Source organism: Phyllostomus hastatus, unplaced genomic scaffold (assembly GCF_019186645.2).
Source record: "Phyllostomus hastatus isolate PE091 unplaced genomic scaffold, TTU_PhHast_1.1 phas_scaffold_385, whole genome shotgun sequence".
Taxonomy (NCBI): Eukaryota; Metazoa; Chordata; class Mammalia; order Chiroptera; family Phyllostomidae; genus Phyllostomus; species Phyllostomus hastatus.
In genome coordinates this window covers 5,386,710-5,411,596 of record NW_025334026.1, presented here as the reverse complement: position 1 = coordinate 5,411,596, position 24,887 = coordinate 5,386,710, and the positions used below count along the sequence as shown (strand labels likewise).

Here is a 24,887-nt window from a genome sequence, read left to right as displayed (position 1 = left end):
TTCACTGCTGTATCCTTAATGCCTAGAACAGTGCCTAGCATACAGCTGGTGCTCAATAAATATTTACTGAGTAAATAAATAAAGAGAAGAGTAACAGCCACACCTGTCAGGCAATCAGGAAGTGGCAACAGTTAGTTAGCCAGGTATTTGATGTTGTGCGTGGGTCACCGGCCAGCAGTGACCATGGAACGCTGTGGATGGCTCAACGATAAACACGCGAGAAAAAACATGCACAGAGACAAACTAGTTTCTGTGGGGAAGTAGGGACAAAATGGCCACCCCCCCTAGTGGGGAGCGGGCTGATTTACCATCCATACCTGCTTTTATTAGGCTCATTCTGCATAATAATTCAGGTAAAGTACAATACTCATTAGGGGGAAGTAAGGAACCATAGAAAACAAAGAACTCTGCCGGTCTATTGAGTTGGGGGTCAAAGAGCTGTAAGACTGAGGAACAAAATAACTTCCTCCTAAGACCCTTCTCATTCAACCGAGAGCATTCTAAACAAAGAAGGTTTCACAGTAATTTACATGTTCTTTCTTAGGCCTGATCACCCCGGGGAATCGGCACTTCTCAGTACAGAGCTGCACCACCCTGTCATTGTTTCAGGCTTAGGTGGAGCAAGGGAACTAAGGCAACTGGGAGACAAGGAGGTTTTCTCCCAGAGGCTGAGAACTCAGGCTATGTCAAAGCCGAGGAGCGAGGGTCCATCACCCCCTTTTGCTGCAGTCCCCCAAGTCCTTCTTTTGGGGGGCCTCCCAAAGTGATCATGCCTGTCTTAGGTCGTTCCCCCCGTGGGGAATCTTACCCGTCTTTGGCTAACCGACCAAGCTTTTTGGGATTCAGTCATGAATAAAGCAGCAGAAGCAGCATTCCTGCCAGGGAGATAAGCTTTTGTCTCCTTGCTGGCTTACAGTTCCAAGGGCGTTCCCTTAGCCTTAGCTAGGCGGGGGTTTCAGCTTCTGATACCAGTCAGGGCGGTTCCCAACATCTTGATTCTTCTAACACTCATTTGACAGATGAAGGAACTGAGTCACAGGAAAGTTACGTCAATTCTCCAAAGCCACACAGATAGCAGTCCTAGACTTGAATCCAGATCTGGATAAATCAATGCAAGCTCTTAGCCACTCTGCCATTCTTCACCAGTCCTAATTTGCCAGGTGCTGCCAAGAAGATCCAGTGAAGGATCTGAGAACTTCTATTGCCTCAAAAAGACACTGTGCAGAAATGACAGAACCAAAGGGCTCACTGCTGGTCTTAGAAGACCTCGCAAGGACTGCCTATTTTCAGAACAGGCCACCTAAAGGCAAACCTGGACTCAGGTGCATTCAGTTTTACCTCCTGGGATGCACCTTTCAGGGCTGGGTAGTTTGCTTTTCTGAGACCACTCAACTGGCACATTGTGGAACAAAGTCATAACTAAATAGGATTCTACTGGGATGTCACAGAGACCAGGTCTACTTGGCTGAGCATCAAAGGAAACCAGATCGAAGGTGGGGAGGGGTCCTGATTCTCACCCCTGGGAGAAGCGTTCAGGTCTAGGGGTTGCCTGAGGGAGTGTGTGTGTGTGCAGGGGAGCAAGGGGGAAAGCTGAGACAACTGTAACAGCATAAACAATAAAATATAATTAAAAAAGAAAGTATCTGTTGCCTTTGGAAATGATCTCAGAAAAGGAGACAATGAAGAAGTCCCTCAATTCAGTTAATTTCCTGGCTATGATCTCAGCATAGTCATTGAGTATGAAATTATTCCAGACCTGTCTCATCCTCTAATGAGTTCTAAAAGGAAGAACTCTGCCCCTCAGCTTTTACAGCATGTTTGAGCAGGAAAGAATCTTAGCAATCAGCTAAAATAACTAATTCTACAGATTAAATACACACACAGGCACACACACATTCAGACCCAGAGGGCTGTATGATCCAAAGTCATCCAAAATATATAGCCTGGGGGGGGGGGGAAACATCTCCCATTCTTCTCTTTTCCTGTCCAGTGATCTGTCACTGAACCCAGATTACTCCTTTAGCATAAGTACAACCTAAGTATTTTAGTGAAAAAATAAAGTCATGGAACAAAGCATGAAAACCACAATGTGTGAAATCAGCCAGCCATGCCAATGGGCTCACAAGAGACTGCCACCTGCGGGGGCCAGCTTTGGGCTCTGGAGCCAGACTACTCAATTCAAGTCCTGGGTCTGCACTAATCACGGGCAACCAGAACACGGGATGGCTCCGTTTCTCATGTGGGAAATGGTGATCATAATAATAGCTGCCTCACAGAGTTGGTGTGAAGGTTTAAATGAGATGATACATGGAGAGGGCTTAGTAAAATGCTCAGCACATAGAAACTGCTCCATAAATGTTCATCAAGATGCTTAACGTTTTTCCTTTATCCAGCTAGGAAATTTAAATTTATATCTCTCTTGGTACAGGCATGTGTAAAGCACGTACAGGGCTAAGGGGTAGAAACCCTCAATGAACTGAAAAGGAATGCTATTTCAGCACCAAGGACAGAAGCCCAATGTCCCCACAGTGAACCCAATCTCCTGCTATTATTTTAGTTAAGCGATGCCCATGGTTGTAGTGGTAGAGGTGACAAGTGTCAGGAGAATCCTTCTAATTCTGTCCAAGCATCATGAATACAGATACTGTCCATCTTCCCATGCCGTGAGTCAGCGAGGATTCAGCTCACTGCGTTCCCGGCAGCGCCATACGGGCCCAGATGGCCATTTGTCTCAGGCACAGGGTGGGTTGTGCCCTTTTGTGACCTTAGCTGCCTGAAATAACAAGGGGGCTTGAGGCATCCCCTCATTCAGCAGCTCTAGAGAGCACCTTGAATACTCCAGCTCTATGTGCTGAGAATATGCTTGTGAATAAGATGGGCATTACCTTTGCCCTTCTTCTCTCTTTTAGGGAGAGAGATAACAAAATGAAACAATAACATCTACCATTTACTGAGCACTTACTCCTTTCTAGGCCCTACTCCTCACACTTAGTATGTATTCTCTAATTTAGTCTTCACCACAATCCTACGAGGGTTCATTTTACAAATGAAGGAATAGAGATACAGAGAAGTTAAGTAATTTCCTGAAGGTCACACAGCTGGTTAGTGGCAAGGGTGGGATTCAAACCTCAGCAGTCAGACTCTGGATTCCACAGTCTTAGCCATAAGGCTGTAATACTGCTCTAATAAATAAATAAGCAGACATAGAAAGCTACAAAACACATTAATATACAATTAGATGTTTGTGGCAAGTGCTATACTGAGAAACTCAGAATGCAATGATAGAAGATAAAAAGACATGGGTGTATTTAGTGAAGATTGTTGGGGAAGGCTTCACTGAGGAGGTGGCATTTAAAATTGATGAGAAGGACTTGGTCATCTGAAGTGTGTGGGGAAAAGTTTTATTGTATAAGTAGTAGCACATGCAAGAACCCAAATGAATGAAAAGAGCTACAGGGGAATGCTCAGCTTCACTACGTCACTGGGGAGTAGACAGGACAGGCAGACACTGACCCCACTGGTGGAAAGAATGTGCCATCCGTAAGTACACGTGGCCTGGACAAGGCAGGAAACTATGAGGAACATATTTAAGGAATCAGTGTAGCACAGTGGCTTGGAGAGCAGACTCTGCAGCCAGACTGCCTGGGTTCCAGTCTGTTTCCCACTTATGAGCTGCATATCATTTACTCTCTCTAGCCTTGGTGTCCCCATCTGGAAAATGGACACAATAATAACTTACACTGTGGGGTTGTTGTGAGAATGGAAAAAATTAATATCTGTACAGCATTTAGGACAGTTCCTGGCACACAGTGCACTCTCCCCATGTTACTATTATTATATGCCCTGTGCTAAGAAAGCTGACTTAGGTTTGACATTCAAGGATGGAAGAAAATCAGAGCCAGGGACCCAAATTCTGGAACCTAATGTCTCCTGGCTCAGCGGCCCATGATCTTCACAGCACTCAGGGCCCAAAGCAACTGGCACCTCTAAGCGTTCTAAAGGTCCGATGAGCGCTAATTGGTTTTTCATGTTTCACACATTTTAAAAAGCAATGTTTACTGCCTTTTACTCTGATTGTAAAAGTAATGCTTTGTGCCATCGAAAGCTTGGAACAGAAAAATAAATCTAAGAAGAAAATAAAAACCATACTCTACCTCTCAGAGATGACACTGTGAAATATTTTCCTTACAGTCTTCTGTCTAACTCAACATGGATTATTTGGGAAAAAGAAAAGCTCCAAAGTTGACTTCAAAATCCATATGGAGGCCAAAAGAGGGTATGCATACACAGCTCTGTGTGTGTGCCTGAGATGTTAAGCACTATTTTGACATGGCTGCCATAATTGAATTAAATAAAATGAGCATGCAAACAGTGATAAACTCACTGGTTGGGTTTAAGAAAAACTAAAGGGAAAGGCAATCTGCTTTCCCCATTGGAGATGAAATACTAATTATCTTCTCACATCAATCATGGTGCTACAGGACAGCTGGGAGGAAGCCCTTCTCTTGATAAGGAAGTTGGCACCAAAGAGCCTCCTGTAAGCAGATTTGCTTGGAGGAGTTTCCTGGCCAGGCTCTTGATGGGTTTGCCAACTTTTGGCTAAACAGTTGCCTGTTTATACATCAAGGGAGGTTTGGGTCTAAAGATTAGTTCAGTGACAAAGAGAAGGAGCTGCCAAATGAGGAAGGATGGGATCTATCCTAGCTTTCTTCCAGTCTAGCCTTCTTACATTTGAAATGCTAATTGTTTTCCTACAAGTTGTAGAAAGTGTTTCTAAAATATTAATAATTTGCATACCATCTTCAAGGTTTTCTTCCATCATCATCACCACCACCAACTTAATATGCACAACTACCCTGTTTCAAGAGCTTATCCATATATTCACTCATTTAATTCTTGCAACAACTTTCTGTGCAGTTGGTTTGATCATCATTTCTATTTTACAGGTGAGACAACAAACACACGCGTGGTTGATGTAAGTTACCCAAGGTCACATACACCTAGTGAGTGGTTAGCATGTGAGTCCTGCAGTCTGGTTCCAGAGCCTGGGTTCTTAACTGCCCTGCCCTGCTATGTACTTAATGTAGTAACTACATGAGAATTCCTTAATATTGGGTTGGCCAAAAAGTTCATTTGGCTTTTTCTGTAAGATGGATCTAGTAGCGCTTAGTTGTCTTTAACTTTATCGGAAGCACTTTTGTTAGATTGTATTGACACTGTTGTCATGTCAGCATGCATTAAAAAACTTATCAATATTGGTGAATTTTTGTGTAGCCATTTTTAATATTGATGATGGAAGAAAATACGTGACATTTTCAGCATATTATGCTTTACTATTTCAGGAAAGATAAAAACACAACTGAAATGCAAAACAAGATTTGTGTGGTGTATGGAGAAGGTGCTGCGACTGGTCAAATGTATCAAAAGTGGTTCGTGAAGTTTCATGTTGGAGATTCCTCATTGGACGATACTCCACTTGAAGTTGATAGTGATCAAATGGAGAAATTAATTGAGAACAATCAATGTTCTACCATATGGGAGATAGCCAACACACTCAAAATATCCAAATCAACAAAATTATTGGTGAAAATGAAAAATGTGTCTTTTGTTTTATGGGAAAAAATGGACTTTTTGGCCAACCCAATGTTTTTCTTGAAGCCAAATTTAAATAGCTTCAACTATTTTTTTAAGTTAATCTTATTCTAAGCATAATATCCATGAAGTCAGGGCCTAGATGAGCTAATTACATAAATTTTCATTGATGCACATCAGATCAATACCCAATTTCCCAGGATGCCCACTTATGAACTACCCAGAATAATGCCACACATCACAGGTGGATCATAATCACACTCTGGGATAGGCTGACTCTTGAAAGTAGAAGGATCTGATTTCCACTCTGCCCCTCCCAACTCATTTAAAAAGTGATTCTACTTAAAGTCATCAGAATATTGCTATTTCACTTGTACACTCCAAGAATTTATAATTGTGGGTCGTCTCAGATCCTGGGCTGATAAAAGAACACAGGCCTTAAGAGTCCAGCTGTGCCATTCACTAGCTATGGGACCTTGAGCACGTTACAGCAGCTCTCCAGGCCTCAGCTGTGCTCATCTCTACAATGGGATAACACCTGCCAAGTGAGGCTGGGATGAGGTAACATACTGGAAAGCACCTGGCTCGGGCCTTCCTGTGGAAATTCGGTCCTCCACAATTCCAACCTCACTGTCTGAATTTTGTAGAGATGAGGAGATGCAAGTATGAGGAGTCAAAGTCATCTGTTGAAGTCCCACGGCTGTCATATGGCAGAGCTGGCTGTACTCCAGTGCTCTTGCTCTTACCACTATATCACACTGCTCCCCAGAACTAAGCACTGGGGCTTGAATTAGGTAGAGACCTTAGATCAACCAAGGCAGGAAAAGGCCCAAAGGAAACCCTACCCTGGCTGAGGGAAGTGATTTTTCCTCTCCATCTCCCTGTAAGGGGCCTGTCCCCACACATTGGGACTTGATCAGCCTGCTGAGACTTGGGAAACTTCTCTGATGCTTCCTAAGCAGAAGTCAGGAGGAGCCCCTGAGGATGTCTGCAAAGACCCACTTGTTCAGGCTGTGAGTACAGTTGAGAGCATCCACATCTGCTAGCCCCATTGAGGCTATCTGGGAAAATGATAACTGTATTGTACTACATGTCTCTTAATATATCTAGTTACTTTATTTTAGGAGGAAAGCAAGGAGAAACAGTACACACAACATTCTCCTTCATTTAATTACAGGAACAGTCAGGACCAATTTGGCAGCTATTAAATACTAGTTTGCCTTTATGCCATCTCTTCTCAGCGGGAACTCAAAGTCCAAATTGGCTGCTAAAGGCGGGAGATGGGGACAGAAGGTCAACACTGCTATTAGAAACCACGTGGAGTTAAAAACTGAGGCACCATGTGGCCTATTTTGTGTCCCACTGCTTGCTTTTGCCCATCCCCATGTCTTTGTTTTATAAGCTCTTTGCTTCTGTCACAATGTCTTTTACAAGGACTGGCCCAGAAGCATCAGAATAGGGAGGGACTTGGGAGACCATCTTGTTCATCCCCCTGGTTTGTCAGAGGAAGAAAATGAAGCCCAGAGAAACAGAGTGGCTGTCTCAAAGCCAGCCAGCATGTTGGAGGAAAGCAGGACCACAGCACAGGGAAGCTTCACCATGCAGGGACTCTGAGCTTTGGAGGCACAGCCACCTGGCTGAGTCCTGGCCCTGCCCTAGGTGTGTGAGCTTAAGCAACTTCCTTTACTTTTCAGAATCTCAGTTTCCTCATCTGTGAAGTGAGGCAAAAAGTTGGGAAGGGTCACCATCGGAGCCACAAAATTAAAACCAACACAAAGGACAATGGAAATAATGAAGTTAAGTTAATGGGTCAAAGTTTCAACAGGTACAAACTTCCAGTTATAAAATAAGTCATGGAAATGTTATGGACAACATGGTGACTATAGTCAATAATACCATATTGTGTATTTGGAAGTTGCTAAGAGGGTAGATCTTAAAAGTTCTCATTGCAAGAAAAAAGTCTGTGCCTTGGCTGGGTGGCTTAGTTGGTTGGGGCATCATCGTCCTATACACCAAAAGGCTGAGGGTTCGGTCCCTGGTCGGGGTATGCACAGGAGGCAACAGATCCATGTTTCTTGCTTTCTCTCTCTCCCTCTTTCTCTCTCTCTAAAATCAATGAATTATTCTCAGGTGAAGATTAAAAAATTGTAACTGTTAACTAGATGTTTTGCAATATATATACATATCCAGTCATTACCCTATATACCAGAAACTAATGTAATGTTATGTCTCAATTTAAAAAAAAGATTCCTGCCAGTGAACTACTTGGTTATTTAAAAGGACATGTTTATTTCACTTTAACCCTCTTTAAGAATAATAAAAAATAATTAAACAACTAAAAAAATGAAAGCACTAACAGTCAGGGTTTGATGACATCATTTGAACTGCTTGATTAGCCATATCTGAAGTCAGATACTGATATTTTAGTTGTATCAGCTAATAACTTCCTTACTCCTTAAGCTACTTTGATCTTGGTTTCTGCCATTTCCCACCAAAAGTACCCTTCCTAGCACATCACCAGTGCAGGAACCGGAGCTAAGCTCTGCACACGTGAGATCAACAACAGAAGGCAGGCAGTGGCCAAGCTTGTTCATATAGCAGGTGAGACCTCAGCTAACAAAGGGGAGAGAGTGGCAGATGATGTCATGTTGGTCATGTTAGTATTAAATTAACACTAAATTACTGACCTTACTTCATCAGGTGAGAGAATCCCAGCTGAGGACTCGTGGACTAGTGCTGAAACTTGTGAGCTCTTCTGTCCTTGAATTTTAGGGCTTTTGAAGGAGGTACAAGCAACATCTCCTTAGTCTGAGCCTTTATCCTGTCCCATGCTATTTGAGTACCACCTTTCAGCTACTGATGCACATCAACGAGACAGGATATACACACCCAGAGGCATAATTCTGGCCCATATATCATCTATTTCTGTCTTCCAACAGCAATATTTTAGTCCTGTACTTAGCATGGCAATGCTATCATTATCACCACTACCATCATCATAGGGCATTTACTATATGTCAAATTTTTAAGTGCAGCATCTCATTTAATCTTCCCAGCAATCCCATGAGAGTAGGTCTATTAATAAGTCCATTGTATGGGGAAGGAAAAAGGCTCAGAGAGGTGAAGTCACCTGTGCAATGAAACACAACTAGGACATGGTAGAGCAGAACTCCAACCCAAGAGGTGTAATCTTAAAGAACATGATTTTAACCTCTGTCCTACACACAGTTCCTAGCACAGTGCCTGGAAGTAGCAGTCAGGGAATAAATACTGACTAGACTGAAACAAAAGTTATATGGTGGATGTCATTCAGTCACGTCTATTCACTTACAATGGGCTCCATTCTCATGATGCAACTTTATTTGCACAAAACATGTAGGACAAGGTTCCCTACCGGGGAAAAAGGTCTTTATTCTCTTCCTAAAAGTGGGGACATGAGAACGTGGGTCAATTTTGATTATTAACCACATCCATGGAAGCTTCTTCTCCTTTCCATGGGCTTTGAGGCCAGAGACATGGGTTCAAATTAGCACTCTCTTTCTATGTGACTTTGGAAAAATCATTTAGATTCCCAAAGACCCCCTTTTTTCTTGACAAATGGGATACTAAATCTTATTTTTGCGTTCAGTGGCTATAAGAATGAAATTGGATCCGGCACGAAAAGGTCCACCAAAGCAATGGGCACTTAGTAGGAACACGACACACAGTGGTTATAATTCTTCTTTTTCCACCCAGATCTCCCTTACCCTTAGTGGCCAAACATGCTATGGTAATCTGTGCTGATTTACAGAGCATCTTCAAACCTGGGGCTCTTTCTTATTTTATTTTTCAAAGTAAAGACTTAATCTTTTAAGATTGTATTTATTTATTTTTAGAGAGAGGGGAATGGAGAAAGAGAAGGAAAGACACATCAGTTGGTTGCCTAATGCCCCCAACTAGGGACCTGGCCCACAATCCAGGCATGTGCCCTGACTGGGAATTGAAACAGTGACCTTTTGGTTCACAAGCTGGTGCTCAATCCACTGATCCACATCACCTGGGGTGAAACCTGGGGCTCTTTTTAAATGTAAAGAATGCAGGCTGTCAATAGGATAGGAATGATCTATAAATAGACAGCTGGATGAAATCAAAGTTAAAGTGCAGGATATGATATAACACAAGAAGTTCCTACTCAAAGGTCAGGAATCGGAGACCACTGCTTCTTTTGTCCCTCCCTGATGTGGATGACTGGGTAAGCTAAGTCACACAGCCAGGCAAAACCACACCTCCATCATCAATGGCAGAGTACGCCTAAAGCAGAGATCGCAAATTGCAATGCCAATGGGGCTGGGTATGGAAGAGGGACAGGCAAGAACTTCAGAGACATGGAAAACACCGGCATTATCTCTGATCCAGTTGATAACTGCTATGAGAAAATTCAGGCACAGAGATAGTGGACCCTTTCTTTAAAAAAATTTTTTTTTATTCTTCACCTGAGGTTATTTTTTTATTGACTTTGGAGAAAGAAAGGGATGGGGGAGAGAGAGAGGGAAGATGGTTGATGTGAGAGGGAACCATAAATTGGTTGCTTCCCATACTGGTTGCTTCCTGAATGTGCCCTGAGGATAGAACCCACAACCTAGATATGTGCTCTGACTGAGGATTGAATCTGTGACCCTTTGGTGTATGGGACAACTTTCCAACCCACAGAGCCACCTAGCCAGAGCTAGACCTTCTTATCTTTTAGGATGAACTAGAAATCTGGATTTTCATGAGACTGCATCCCTCCCAGCTGATCTCTGGCCATGGAGATTTGCTATTTTTAAATGGGGCTATTAATTTTCAAATAAAGTACCTGAATGAAACACAACAAAACAAAACCAACATAAGAGCCAAACCAAAACAGGTTAACAAGCTAAAATGACTCTATGAGCTGTCAGGTTATGCCCTGAAGGCAACTCCAAAAAAAGGATCTAAGATGTTAGAGTGACCTGGGCTGGATTTTAACAATATTTTACATCTGAATGGTAGAGCTGACCATAACTGCATCCCTCCCTGATGATCTCTGGACATGGAGATTTGGACTCAGCTCAAAGCTGGATGATACTGATGCTATTCAGGCATTGTTCATTTTAATGAGGGAGGTGAAATGGGTAAAGTTGGGCTTTGGGTGCCTTGAACCCCTGCCAATGTCTTGGGCACCAAAGTGAGTCAATGGCGAGGGTACAAGGCTGGAGTCAGGATACTTGAGTTCAACTCCATGCTGGCATGATACTCTTTTCCACTAGAAAGTAAGTCCATGAGAGTGAGGATTTTGTCTTGTTCACTGCTAGAAGGGTGCCTGGCACACACTTGGCATTCGGCAAATATTTGGTGAATGACTGGATGACCAGATGGTTACTCTGGGGATGTCACAAACTATGGGCCTCTGTCTTCACACCAATAAAATGGGAACTAACAATGGCTGCTCTGCTTGTGTTGAAGGGTTGCCACAATGAGACGATAGACTCACAAAGTGCTTGGAGGGCAATGACATTTACTATGAAACATTTACTGTGCTCTCTGTCCTTGGCTGACAGGAGGGGCCACTTCAGGCCCTGCATGGAATGGGTGAGGCCCACCATGACTGTCTTTCCTCTACCCTCAACTTTTTTCCGGCTGTACCAAGCCAGCCTGGAAGGAAGTTCCAAAATGATCACTCAGATTTTCATTTCCATTTTGTACAAAGACAGGGGGAGGATGTACTACCTTGCATTGTCCCGGCCATGTGACTTCAAGAAATTCATATCTCGGTATCGGGAGAGAAATGCCACCAGCTGGTCATTTGTCCTGTGGAAACAAAGAGGAAAGTCAGAATCCTTCAGAGGTGATGGAGAATTGAGTCTTGGTTTCATTCTTTGTCATAGAAAATAGGAACCCTCCTCCTTTCACACCAGCCAATGGGCTGATAAGGCTGTATGCTTTCATGAGTCACTATCAACCACACTACATTAAAACATACTCTTTGTATTTGTCTCGTATATGCTCCATGTACTGTGAACTCCTTGAGGATGAGGATAATATCTTATTCATTTTGGAATCTTCAGTGCCCAGCCCTGGGCTTGGCAAATAGTAAGTCATCAGTGTGTAGCTCAATGTCAAATACACAGTAACTTCAGGGCTTTTGCACTTGCTGTGCTTGGAAAATCCTGTCCTATATCTTCCCATCACTAGCTTGCTGCTGTTACCCAGGTTCTCTTGTAAATGTTCTTTTATCAGAGAGGACTTTTATGGTCATACAACCTAAAGTAGCACCTGAATCCCCCTCTCTGCCTTTATCACCATCTTATCACTCCATTTATTTCACTATCTTATCACCACCTGAAAGTGTTGAATTTCCTTACATTAGGATGTGAATTCAAAAAGACAGAACCTGGCTCATCACTGGCACATAGTAGGAGCTATATTAGTTCCTACTGTAGGAACATCCAACTGTTTGCTGGATGAATAAATGACTCAAAGTTGACATGAGTTTGAACTGACTCTTTTCAAGTGCATTTCAAGAAATGAATGAATCAATGAATGAATGAATTACCAAGTTCTCGACAACCACTGGGCAACTGATTGAGAGATCTTTAACAAAGATAAAGTGCGATGCAAACGAATGACATGTTCCTAGCATTGTTATCCCAAATTTATCACCATCAATCTCGGCACTAGCAGTGTAGTCACAGCTAATCAGCTTGTGCATACAGCTGTGACAGTATTTTAAAAGGCAGTCACATGGGTCTCCATCTGCCAGAAATGCAGTCGCCTCTTCTGCTGAATAAACCCAAACAGGTAAACAGTGCTGAAGTGACAGCTCTTTTATCATCAGGCTCCTCTGCTCAGGGATTTTTATTTAGGAGGAAAGGGTTAACTATTGTTTCAAGTTGGGAGAAACATGAAGGCAATGGAAAGGAAGGACAATTTTGGGAACAGAATGGAGGCAAGACCTTTGGGAGGCAGGTAGGGTACCTTAGAAGGTGATGCCCAGGTTCAAGAAGCAGAAGAACCTGGAGACAGGTCCCAGATCCTCTCCTGACCACACCCTGTGTGTCCAAGGATAAGTCATTTATCTTCTCTGAACTCACCTGGCTGCCCAGCACCCAGTAGGGTCTCCATTCATATCTTCTGAATGGACAACTGTGTGGGTTTAAAGGGCATATAGTAGGTGTGCAATAAGTACAAGCTGCTCTACTCTTTCTGCCTCCCACCATCTGTTCCAAGCTGCTCCCACCCCCTACTGCTTCTTCATTTCCCTGTAACTCCCTGCAGTCCTGCCACTCCAAGTCCCTGTTCTGTGATTGGATGACTCATGTTGACCAATTCAATTCCAGCAGAGGGGGCACAAAGCAGTAAAGAGATGCTGCAGTGAAAATGACCACTGCCAATGCCCCATCCTATTAACAGAAATAAACACCAACTCAAAACCAGCCATTCTAGCAGGCAGTATACTCCAGAAAAACCCCATGTGTCCACAACGAGCTAAATCCACCACACACACAGAAAGCTGAGCCCTGCCGGTATGCACAGAGGTGAACCCTGGGGATGCAGACAAACACCCCCGCCCCCACGTGTCTGCACAATGATGGTGCATCTCCTTTGTGGACAAGCCCCTACCGCTCACTGTGAGGTAAAGTCCATGTGTGCCCCGTGCAAGTTATGGTAGCTTGTGGGCAGAGGGTTCTTGAAGTTGCTGGAAGAGGTGTTAACTAAATCGGCCTATAAAAAATTAAAGCAAGCTCTCTATAAACCATGTACATGGCTTAGCAGTTCCTATTCACCAACCCCCTCACTACTCTCTGCGACAGTTCATTATTGTTGTCCTGATGAATACGGGGACAAGTTAACCTCTGAATGGGTCCCTGGTCGCAGGAATAATAAATAGGGCCCTCTCAGTAGCCTCAGTGGGAGGGTTGACTGGCAGGGCTGGGGGTCCTGAAGGGCCCCCTCTCTCCAAGCCTCAACCCTCCCAGGGTCAGTGGCTGCAGCTCCATTTGGCAACCCCAGAAAGCCCTTTCAGGGCCCTGAGCTGGGGCCATTTTCACATTTACCGCTTCACCAAGTCCCCATCAGATGGGGATGAATAGGCATTTAACGAATTTACTTAGCGATGCTTCCACATGAAATCCTCTCAAAAGATGACATCTTGGGGGAGGAAGGGTGGATGGGAGGGGGCCTTGGATTCCAGGCCTAGAGCTTGTGGGTAAAGCCGCTTTTCAAAGCAGAGAGCTGTGCCCCCTGCCTGTCCCCTCTCCCTGGGGCCCTGGCCCCCTCGCTCTCCCTCTGCATAAATAAACCTGCTCTGAATACTAAAGCCTGTCTCCCCAGCCCTTCTCCAAAGGGTGATGGAATTCGGCTGGGGCCCAAGTTTTCCTATTGTTGCTTTCAGACGCCTGTCGATAATTGCCTACATAATATTTAGTTCTCTCCAGATAATTAACAGCTTGTGATCTGTTGACATTTTACTCAGTTCCAGCCTCTCTCTCCCTACCCCTCACACACATTTCTCACTCACTCTTTCTGGTGGAGTCGTTTGCCAAGCGGTTCCCACAGCTCGTCACTTGTGTCTGTCTCCTCACCAGTTTCTCTGCACCTTTGGCAGAAATTGTTAGAAGATATGTCCCTCCATCTATGCCAGTTCCTCTGATTCAGGATGGTGACTCTGGGGTCCATTATGGCACTGTTAGGAGCCACTGAAACATCTTTGTTTTAATTAACATGTTTTTAATAAATATTAAAATACACGTATTTGAACCATACGGGAATATCAGTTGAAACACATAAATAAATGAGTAAGGAAAGACGCTCCAAGACTACTTACACAATGCCCACCGTGGCCTAGGCCCTGGGGCTGACTTTGCTACACTCTTTTGCACTTAAGCTTTCACAAAGATGCTACAAATGTGAGTTTCATTCCCATTTTATAGATGGGCAGCTGAGACTCAAAGAAGTCACTATTTGGTTAAATGGAGAAATTGGGTTGGAACTACCAGACCACTTCTACAAGCAAATGTGTGAATAAATGAGTAAGTGAATGAAGGAATGAATTCCATTCCAGGTCCAGGAGAAAATAAATATACAGGCACTCTGATGCCTCCCAATTCAGAGGCCAGTGTTTGCTTTAAGAGCAGCAGCCCTCTGCCGTTAGACACCGTATCTTAGGTTCCACCCAAGACCTACTGAGTTTAAACCTACTTTTAAACAAAATTCCCAGGTAAGGCATCTGCCCTTTAACGCTTAAGAAGCGTTGTTTTAAGTCAAGCATGGGTATCGGTAGTTAACTCTCTTCCTCTTTCTTTATTCATCATTTCCCCATGGTCTCTTCCTGAAAGCCCTGACTCTGAGCATGTTACTTTCATCTCTGTAAACCTCATGTGTTGGGAGTATTAAACAAAATAATACATGTAAAACCTGTGCAGTAGCACCTGGCATATCGTAAGCCTTTGATAGTGTGGCCTGTTACTTAATAATATGTATTATTGCCATTTTGAACATCAGAAGCTTAAGATATTTTGAACTGGGGACAGTAGTGTAAGGACCCGGCCTAACTTGAACTTGGAAGGCTTTCTATACATCACATGTATGGGATGTTCTGCAGAGCATGGTTTGGAAATGCCTCTAAGGGGACTTGTCCACAGTCTCCCAGCTGGTGTCAGGGATAGGAGCTGTCTTCCAGAGGGTCATTGCACCATCATGTTGTCTGATGTGCATAATGACTCTGGGCTGAAGACACACAGGAAGGGGCATGGTTCATCTCTCTGGTCCTCCTGCCCCCACACCCCCTCATCCCCGGTGCCCAGGAGCCCAGTCACAGCTATGCCTGTCTGCTGGCAGCACGTGATTGGGTGAGGAGAGGATGGAGCCTGCTTAGCCTCCACCCAGAAAAAGCCCAACTCAGAGCCAGCTTTTCTTCTCCAGGTCCCTCCTGCCCACCATGCTCGGGCCCCCAGATCTCTCTCCCGATACAGGATGCTCACGACTGATGATGAGGCTGATGGTGCTCAGGCAAAAGTTAGGCACAGAGTTTTGTGAATGCCAAGATTCAGGATTTCAACCCCCTAATGCTGCCAGTATGCACAGACTTCCTGGATGCAGTGGGTGGGCCATATGCAGAGCAGAAATGTGAGTGAGCGGTGGTGAGAGACTGCGGTCTCTGGCAAGGTGAGGGTGGTGAGGGCATAGGAGGCACCTTCAACCTGAGCTCAGAGTATACGGTGTCAGTATTTCCCCATTTCCTACTACGTGTATCATATGTAGAGTTGTATGATATTTATGTTCAATTTAATTTTTTTAAATCCTCACTCAAAGACATTTTTTCATTGCTTTTGGAGACAGACAAAGGGAGGGAAGAAGGGAGAGAAACATCAGTGTGAGAGAGAAACATTGATTGGTTGCCTCTGATATGCTCCTGGACTGGGGATCAACCCTGCAGCCAGTCATGGCCCTGACCTGAAATCTAATCTACAACCTTTCTGTTATAAGACAAGGCTCCAAAAAAAAACCCCTGAGCCACATAGGCCATGCCCGTATGTTCAATTTAAATACCACTTTAGTTTTACTCTAAGCAACAATATTTGTGATAGCTGATGTACCTTATTTTCCCAAAAATTTTATATTGTGGTAAAATACACATAACATGAAATTTGCCACTTCGCCCATCTTTAAGTGTACAGTTCAGTCACGTTAAGTACATTCACAATGTTGTGCCACCATTGCCACCACCCATCTCCAAGCCTCTTTTAATCTTGCAAAACTGAGACTATGCACTCATTAAATAACAACTTCCTACCTCCTTCCTGCACCAAGCCCTGGCAACCACCATTCTACTTTCTGTCTCTATGAACAGTCACATCCACACAGTAGTCAAACTCCAGAAACCTCATCAAAGGGGAATCCTACGGTGTCTGTCCTTTTGTGACGGGCTTATTTCAATGACCATGCTGTCCTTATGGTTTATCCACATGGTTGCACCTGTCACAATTTCCTTCCTTTCTAAGGCTGAATGATATTCCATTTGGGTGTACCATTTTTACATTTTTTCTCTGTTATATGTGAAAAGCGATAACGACTACTTATCTGTGTAACTCCTAAAGCAACTGGGTTACCAGGGGCATATGTAAAGTGGCCAGTTGTCCTGGTTTGCCCAGGGCTGAGGGGATGCCCAGGATGCAGAATTTTTAAAGTCACACAGTCTTAGCAAACTGAGATGCACTGGTGACTCCAGGTGTATCGATCTGCCGAGGGATGTGTGACCACAGGGGAAACAGCATACTCTGTCTTTGTCCGATGAACTGAAGAGTACAGAAAACCATGGTGGTGGGATGGCCAACTGTAACCCTTCCCTATGCTTTTAAAACTATGACTATGAAAACTTAGATTACAGCAAAAGAGAGAAAGAAATGACAGCAATGGCAACACTAGCAACGACACCCAACACTTGAGTGCCTGCTGTGGAGGCCAAGCACTACCCTAACACTTATTAACCCACTAATTCCTCATGGCAACTCTGTGAAGGAGAAGCTATTACATTCATATCTATTTTTATCATTCTTTCTACATTTATTAGCCATAATTCTATATGGAACTTATGAACTATTCAGTTATTCTGAAACAGAATTTATAAGCAGCATAAATACAGCTTTCCATTTTTAATTAATTTTCAGAATACTGAACTGCACAGCAACCTCCAAAAGTCACCAATGAGGCTTATTTGTCGAATGATGGGTATTATTAAAAGCACTTGGGTTCTTGTGTATTTCATATGTATCAGTCCATTGTGCTCATTACTCTTTTTGATCAGTGAGAGCCCCTTCTAGTTGCCTCATATCCATTTTTATTACCTGTATCTACTTGACTTTTTAACGTAATGATATATCCTGTTGTTCTGTCTAATAAGCACATGCAGGTGAACTTCACCCTTTTAATGGCTGTCCAGAATTCTGTAGGATGGGCATGGCCAATCGCCTAGCAATGGACATTTAGGTTATTTCCTCCCCCCCCCCCCCTTATAGGTAGTGCTCCTATGATCATCTTTGTATATGTATCTTTCTGGATGTAGGTGTGATAGGTTGCTGTAGGATTACATTTCTAGATGTGGAATTGTTCATTCAAAGTGCACTTCTTAGTCTCTCTTTGAAAGACACGATTTCAGAAAGACATGCTAAATGGAATGAGGCTGCCCCAAGTTGAAGGCATGGCTGGGGCTTACGGCACTGCACAGGAACCAAGCCAGCTGGCTACCAGGCAGGTGGGGAGGGAGAAGGAAATTGTAAGGTGACAGAGTGGGGAATGCCCTGGAGAGGCTGGTTGGCTTCTCTGGCAGGCTAGTGAGACCTGGGCAGGGGCCTTCTAGCTTCCCCATGGTGCCAACAACCAGTGGGGCCCAAATGAGCCTTTTGTCAAGCACAGGGGTGCGTAGGGGATGCACAGAGCTATTCCCTCAATGCCCTGGGCAGCTGCTCCAGCTTGCGCCCATCTGTGTGCTAAGAGCATTGGGATTTTCTATCTGGGCACCTTGGACAATACTTTTTGGGAGCCTGACTATAGTTGTGAGACAAGCATTGAGTCTAATTCTGTTCTGTTCCTCCAGGACCTGACACATAGTAGGTGCTCAACAAATATTCTCTGACGTGCTTAACAAATGCCCCAGTGGAGGGCTCGCATACAGGGTTCCTGGGTGTGACTGCCAGACCCAGCACAGCTCCTGCTCCTTGAGAGGAAGGTGGACAGCTCTCTCACTCACTTCTGTGTCGGAGCCTTTGCCCAGCCCATTCCCTCGACTGGGAGTGCTCTTCCCCAAGTCTTCACCCAGAGAACTGGGAGAGATGTGTGACACTGAACCCAGGACACGGGAACACACTGAATAATGACCACTGTAAAACTCTCTTTGTTGCCTACGAAGTGCTAAATGCTCCTTTTCCCTCCTTTAATCTCACAATAACCCCAGCAAACCAGTACCAGTTAATACATGAATAAAGCAGGGCTCAATGAGATTTAACGGCTTGGCCAAAGTCGTAGGAGAGGTGGAGAGGAGACCTGGGCCTCGGCACTCCAGGTCCAGAGTCCAGGCTCTTTTTAGTCCTGCTTTCCTTACGATGAATAAGCTTTAGGCGTGTGTTCCATTTCTTTAGAAAGAGCAAGGAAACAAACACAAGAATCTGCAGCTGCCTTCTGAAGCCTCTTACTTCCTTTCAAGGGGACCGTTGTCCCACACAGGGTGCACACCAGGAGTTGACAGAGATAAAGCCCCTGTCCCGGGTGTAGGCATGCAGCTGCGCTTGTCTGAAATCTGACCCCCCTCACCTAATTTCCTCTCACTGCACTCCATCTCAGGAGTGGATTCAGACCTGTTTCTCCATGTGGCTTTTTGGCTGGGGCAGTGACTGTTATCACTTTGTCCTTGACTCTCTGGATGTGTTATGCCTGGACCTTACTGAAGTGTTCTTGTCTGCTAGGAAGGCCAAAATTTCAGAACAATAAGAAGAAAGGTCAAGAGCAAGAGCACTGGAGATAAAAGAAGGGTAATCCCCGATTCGAATGTAGTCAAAGCTTACAGTGACACCCATGTTTGCAAGATACGGGGGAAAATGTATGGAAAAAGCTAGGTGTAATATTTCTTCTGGGATCCCATGGGCGTAATTACAGCCATAGTTGGGTGCCTGAGGAAAAGTGAACTGGATAAAGTGCCACCCAGCTTGCAGACTCCACTGTTAACCATCCTCTGGAAAATACCCATAGGATCTTTCTAGCACAGAAGTCTGACCATGGGCCCACCTCTACTTAATATCCTCAATGGCTCTCCATCCCCTGCAGGACAATGCCTGACCTCTGTAACAGATGTATAAGGTGGTTTGTGAACTAACCCTGACTGCTCAGGGTTACTTGAAGTTTTCTCAATGTTTTGCGCTCTTCATAACTCTAAGACTTCGCAGACTCCATTTGTCTCCTGGGAAACCCCTCCCATTTCTTTGGTGGGTCAGGTCCCACAGTAGGGGATAAGGCAGTTACGGTCCCCATGCACAAGTTGCACACAGGACAGTGGGGAAGGGAGATAAACAGGGAGAGTCTCATGATGCGGGGTGAAACACCAGGTGAACTGCAGCACAACTCATGCTGGAGATGCCAGAAGGCGGAGGTTCCCTCTGCACCATAGACTGCACCCTGGAGAAGCATCTGGGTAATAAAGCCCGCTCACTTTTAATTCAACTTATTTATTTATTTTTGTTACAAATGAAAACAATACGGAATTAAAACATGCTCATCACACTGCAGAAACTGGCAAACTGTTTCTCAAAATCCCCACTCTTTCAAAAAACATCTGGAAGACACATTTTTCATTTGAAACATGCACAAGCCGTTCTAAGGGACGTTCCATCGTGGGGACTTTTCGCAGGTCAGCCCTTCTCCAGACGGCTGTCATGGAAGGTGACTGACAAGGACCGCACCCAGAGGCCACGCCTGATCCTGGAACACCACCTGAATCTTGAATGAAGAACTACTGCTATTCAGCCCTGTGTGTGTGTGTAGTCTATTTGATTGCATTTTAATTATCTGAAATCTGGTCATCTTCATATACCATGAGACATCTCAAATGAGCAAAACATTTGGTTAACCAAATTGTGTATCTCCTTACAACTACTGATTACAGACAGTTATTTGATTTTTTTTTTTTTTTGGCAGGGGAGGGTGGGGAGGTTGTGGGGAGACAAGAGGAGGACTGCTCTGGAGGACAGCAACAGATTGAATTTTAAAAGTAAATGTGATTTAAGTGGGAAAGTCAAAACTCGGCCGCAATAAAAGCTGTTTCCAGAGAAGTCTTTGCAGAAATTTCTTTCTGATCTTTGCCACTTTGTTGCTGTTGATTTTGAGTGAGTTTCTCAAGTTCACTGAGCCTTAGCTTTCTAACCAGCAGAAAGGGGATAAAAATCAATGGTGTCTAAGTGCTATGTTTGGGTGTGGCGCACACAGTACCTGGCCCATAGTAGGTGCACAGTGAACGGCAGCCTTCAGAAGGAAGTTCCCATATCCTTTTCTTAGAAATGCCAGAAAAAGGCATGTTCACTGCTTGCCAGTCATCCACCAACCTGTGGCAATTTTAATCTTACACACCTGTGTTCCCAACACTAGTGTAAGTTACATATGTTCCATTCCCTTGACTGTAAGCTACTTGAGGACAAGGGATGGTGTCCAATTCATCGATATTTCCCCAGGGTCCAGAACAGGCCTTATGCCTCTAGCAGATCCTAGCAACCTTATGCCTCTTTCTTTTTGGGTCCCTGTGACCATTTCAGGGTGGCCCATAGAAACTGTTCAGGAAAGTTTCATTCCAGAATGAGGGTCTTTGTCTGCACTGTCCCTCTCTGTGGGGAGCATCCTTCCTACACTTTTGCCTGATCAAATCCTGCTTGTCTTTGTAAGAACCGGCTTAGTGTAAACTCAACTGGGAAGGGCTTCAGTGTTAAATAAGCATTAACCTGAATTGAACTGAACTGATAAGCTCAACTTTCCCTCTGTGTGTATGGCTAAGATTCCCTGACCTCCCTCCCCCATTTTACACTCCCCTGGGATTATAAAAATGATGGTAATGACCTATAGTAATAATTTATCAATTCCAGTTTCACCAGACAGGTGTCACTAATGCACCAACACTAACACATCAGAACTTGGAGCAATTAAAATAATGCAGACCTGAGACCAGAGAGATGTAGGTTCAAGTCCTAGTTCCACCACTTACTAGCTGTGTAGCCTTGGCCAGGCCATTTTAGCTGTGTGAAGTTCAACTTCCACACCTTATAGGTTGTGATAGGGATTAAAGAAGAGCACATCAACTGTTGTTTGCAATGGAAAGATCCCAGCTGATATACAAACTGGTACCAGTGGTGGGTAATGAATGGTGGGTAGGGGAAAGCACAGAGATCGGTTATAGGTTGGGTAACCTGGCCCATGCAATGCTCTAATGTTAGCTCTCACTATTGTTACTGTTGTTATGATTACTTCTCCAGGACTTGAGTCCAAATTCTTCTGGGAGTAGGACACAACAAGGATCTCCACTTCTCAGAATGTCAGGGTCAGGTCAGTTCAGATTTCAGCCCCGGGGTGGGATTGAGCTCGAAAGACAGCTGACTGTCACTGATCACCTTGGGCAGCCTGCCAGGTTCACTAGCCTGTCTGTACTAGAACAAGGTCAAAACACACTGCAACACAGCAAAAAAGCCACACGCTCCTCCATAGAAAAACAAATGCTGTGCCTCTGCAAACCTCAAGCAGACGCAGACTCTTGGCTTAAGAGAGAGGATCTGCAGGATCAGGACATGCTGCCCCCAGTATATTCCTTACCCAGATTTCCAAGGCTGTTTGTTTATTTCGGAGGACTGAAGAGACATTAGAAAAGAAAGCAGGCTGTTGAAAGAGGACACAGGCTCTGAGGTGCTAATTTGCGGCTCTTGCAGACAAAGAACTTCTAAGGCATTTTAAAAGAAAATTTATCATCCAGACCAGTGATTCCCATGCTTGCTGCGTCTGTGGTGGTCCTGGTTCTTGCTGGGCTGGGCAGGGGAGGGAGTGGGCTGGGCAGGGGAGGTGGCAGCCTGGGGCAGGGGGCTCACTTGAGGTTTCTGTACAGAGGAGTCACTATAACCTATTTATTATATTAGGGTCTTGGGTGAAGTTTCAATTAAGAAAAAAAGATTTAGAAGCTTAAAAATAAAACTTCCAAAATCATTAAAGAACATGGCCAATTCAGATTCCAATTCTTTGTTTTGGGAGGAGGGCAGAGTATAGCATCTAACTGTGTACCTCTGAGCAGGATTGGCTGAGCTCTGCTCCCACTAACTGACCCTGGGCAGGTGTGATTTCTCTGAGCAGCACTCTTGCCTTCTAAACCATGGGATTCATATAACAGGACATGTTTCACAGAGGTGTTTTGAGGCCAAAAAAAAAAAATGATGCGCTTAGGTTAAGTTCTTAGCATGGGTGCTTGGTATACAATAAATACTTCAATATTGCCTGGGTTACTATTAGGGATGTGAATTAAATTTCCTCTCTCCCTCCCTCCCTCCCTTTCTTTTCCCCTCTCTCCCTCTTTCCTTTCTTAATTCTTTTTCCTCTTTCCTTTCATTCTCTCTTTCCTACCTTTCTTTCCACACATTTCTGAGCATTTCCTAAGTGTCAAAAACTGTGTTGAACCCTGACTTTAGAAATGAATTTACCTTTTTCAACCATTTGTATCACGTTGAATTGTACAGACTCATCTCCACCCAAGGCTCTGGTTTTATTTGACTATATATGAGCTCCTTGCTCATATGAGCACCCTGTTCCTTGGGTAAAGGTTATTCATTTACAGGCATTCCTGAGATATTTACTCAGAGGCAATACCTAAGTCCTACTCCCCCTGTGTTCCTATATCACCAATACAGTGTTTCTTAAAGAAAAAAAATGTTTAACAAATGTCATCTGGGACTATTTCAAAAACCTGCTCTCATCCAACTATGCTGAAAAGATTCTGGTACAAGTTCACTGATCATTGATGAATTATTCTCTGTGCTAGGTCTCTGAATATTTAAATGGTTTGGATTGTAAAAGAGTATTCTATCACAAATTGTAAAACAGGCTGTGTGCTAGATGAGGGGAGGGTTCACGTCTATTTGTTCACATCATTATTTCCATATTCATTCATTCAGCAAATTCTTATGTGATGCCTCCTATGTGTCAGGTACTGTCCTAGATGTGAAGAAACAGTGATGATGATGAAGACCAGGTTTCTGTGAGAACTGGTCCCTGATGTCCTGAGGCACCCACTGCATGTTCTGAATAGCTTCTCTCCTGTGCATCAAGAATGGTACTAGTTATGTACCATCCTTGCAAGAATCAGGAAAATAGTCATTCTGATCACTTTTTGTGTTTTGGAGTTTAGATGAGGAATCCCAGTTGATAAAGGCTTGGCTGGCACAATGTCTGGCACATAACAGTTGCTTAATACACACAAGGGCAAATACTGAATGATGTCCCCAAGGCTGTGCCAAGTCCCTCAAATGGAATTTCCCAACTCACATAGGATCCCTTTCACTGCAAGGCAGACACAGGGGCAGATCCAGCTGAGATGTGCTCCCCTGAGTGGCAGCCAGCTGTGCCACTGTCCTGCAGGGACACTGCTCTGCATCAGGTGACTAGGTTGGAAGCTTGCCTCTCCTGCTTCCTTGCTATGTGACCTTGCAAGTTACTTGATCTCACAGATCCTCAGTTTCCTTGTCTGAGTTGGGCCGAGACTTGATGAGCTCACGTGTGTGAAAGGCTTAGCTTAGTGCCTAGAACATAGGAGAGTGCTTGATTACCTCATTGCTCTAGTTACTTCTTTTCTTTCTTCTGAGAAGGGATGGAATGGCTGGTTTCCCAGGCATGTTGAGCTGTAACATACAATCAGCAGGGGTTCCCCAAGGGGAAGCTGTGGCCCTTGAGACAACAACAGGGCCCAAGAGCTCGAGAATTGAGCCAAGACCAACCTCTCTCTGGTCAGTTCCCTTGATGGCCCCCAAAAGGACGGAGGTTGACCAAAAAAGGAAACCCACATACAGAAGCTGGAATTCCTTTCATTTCCTACTTTACCATCTTACTATTTTTTCCCTTTTTCTTTTAAGTAGTTGAACCACGTCCATTAAAAAGTTCCCATAATACCCAGAAGAGCTGAAAATAGTTGCTCAAACAATAACTTGTGCATAAATATTCATAGCAGCCCCAGAGAGGAAATAACCCACATATCCATTAATGGATGAATGGATAGAGCAAATGTCTATCCACACAATGGAATATTATTCAGTCATAACATGGAATGAAATACTGACACATGCTACAACATGGGTGGACCCTGAAAACATGATGCTGAGAGAAATGACCCTGTCACAAAAGACCACGCATTGCATGACTTTTATATGAAACATCCAGAATAGGTAGTAAATGCACAGAGAGAGAAGGCAGATGGGTGACGGTCAGGAACTGGGGGAAGAGTGAAATGGAGAGCAAGTGTTTCACGGGTACAGGGTTTCCTTTCGGGATGACTGTGGTGTCTGGAACCAGACAGCGACGATGGCTGCACAACACTGTGACTGTATTAAATGTCACTGCAGATAGATTTTCTGTTATGTGTGTTTTATTATAACAAAAAGTACCAGTTGAACCCCAAAATCTCAAAGGGATAAAAAGGCCACATAACATAACTATAAAAGTAAACATGCATGATATATAATAAATATGCTATATCCACTTAATTCACACAATCAGTACATAAGGTGGGCAGATTA

General features: G+C 44.1%; 1 protein-coding gene across 1 annotated transcript in view; it reads right to left on the bottom strand.

Annotated features, from left to right (window-relative positions):
* The window catches only part of XYLT1 (xylosyltransferase 1), a 302,100-nt gene that overhangs the window by 34,570 nt on the left and 242,643 nt on the right, over positions 1-24,887 (bottom strand). The window contains exon 6 of the mRNA XM_045819421.1: positions 11,320-11,400. Within this exon, the coding sequence (XP_045675377.1) occupies positions 11,320-11,400 (81 nt within the window). The remainder of the gene's footprint in view (positions 1-11,319; positions 11,401-24,887) is intronic.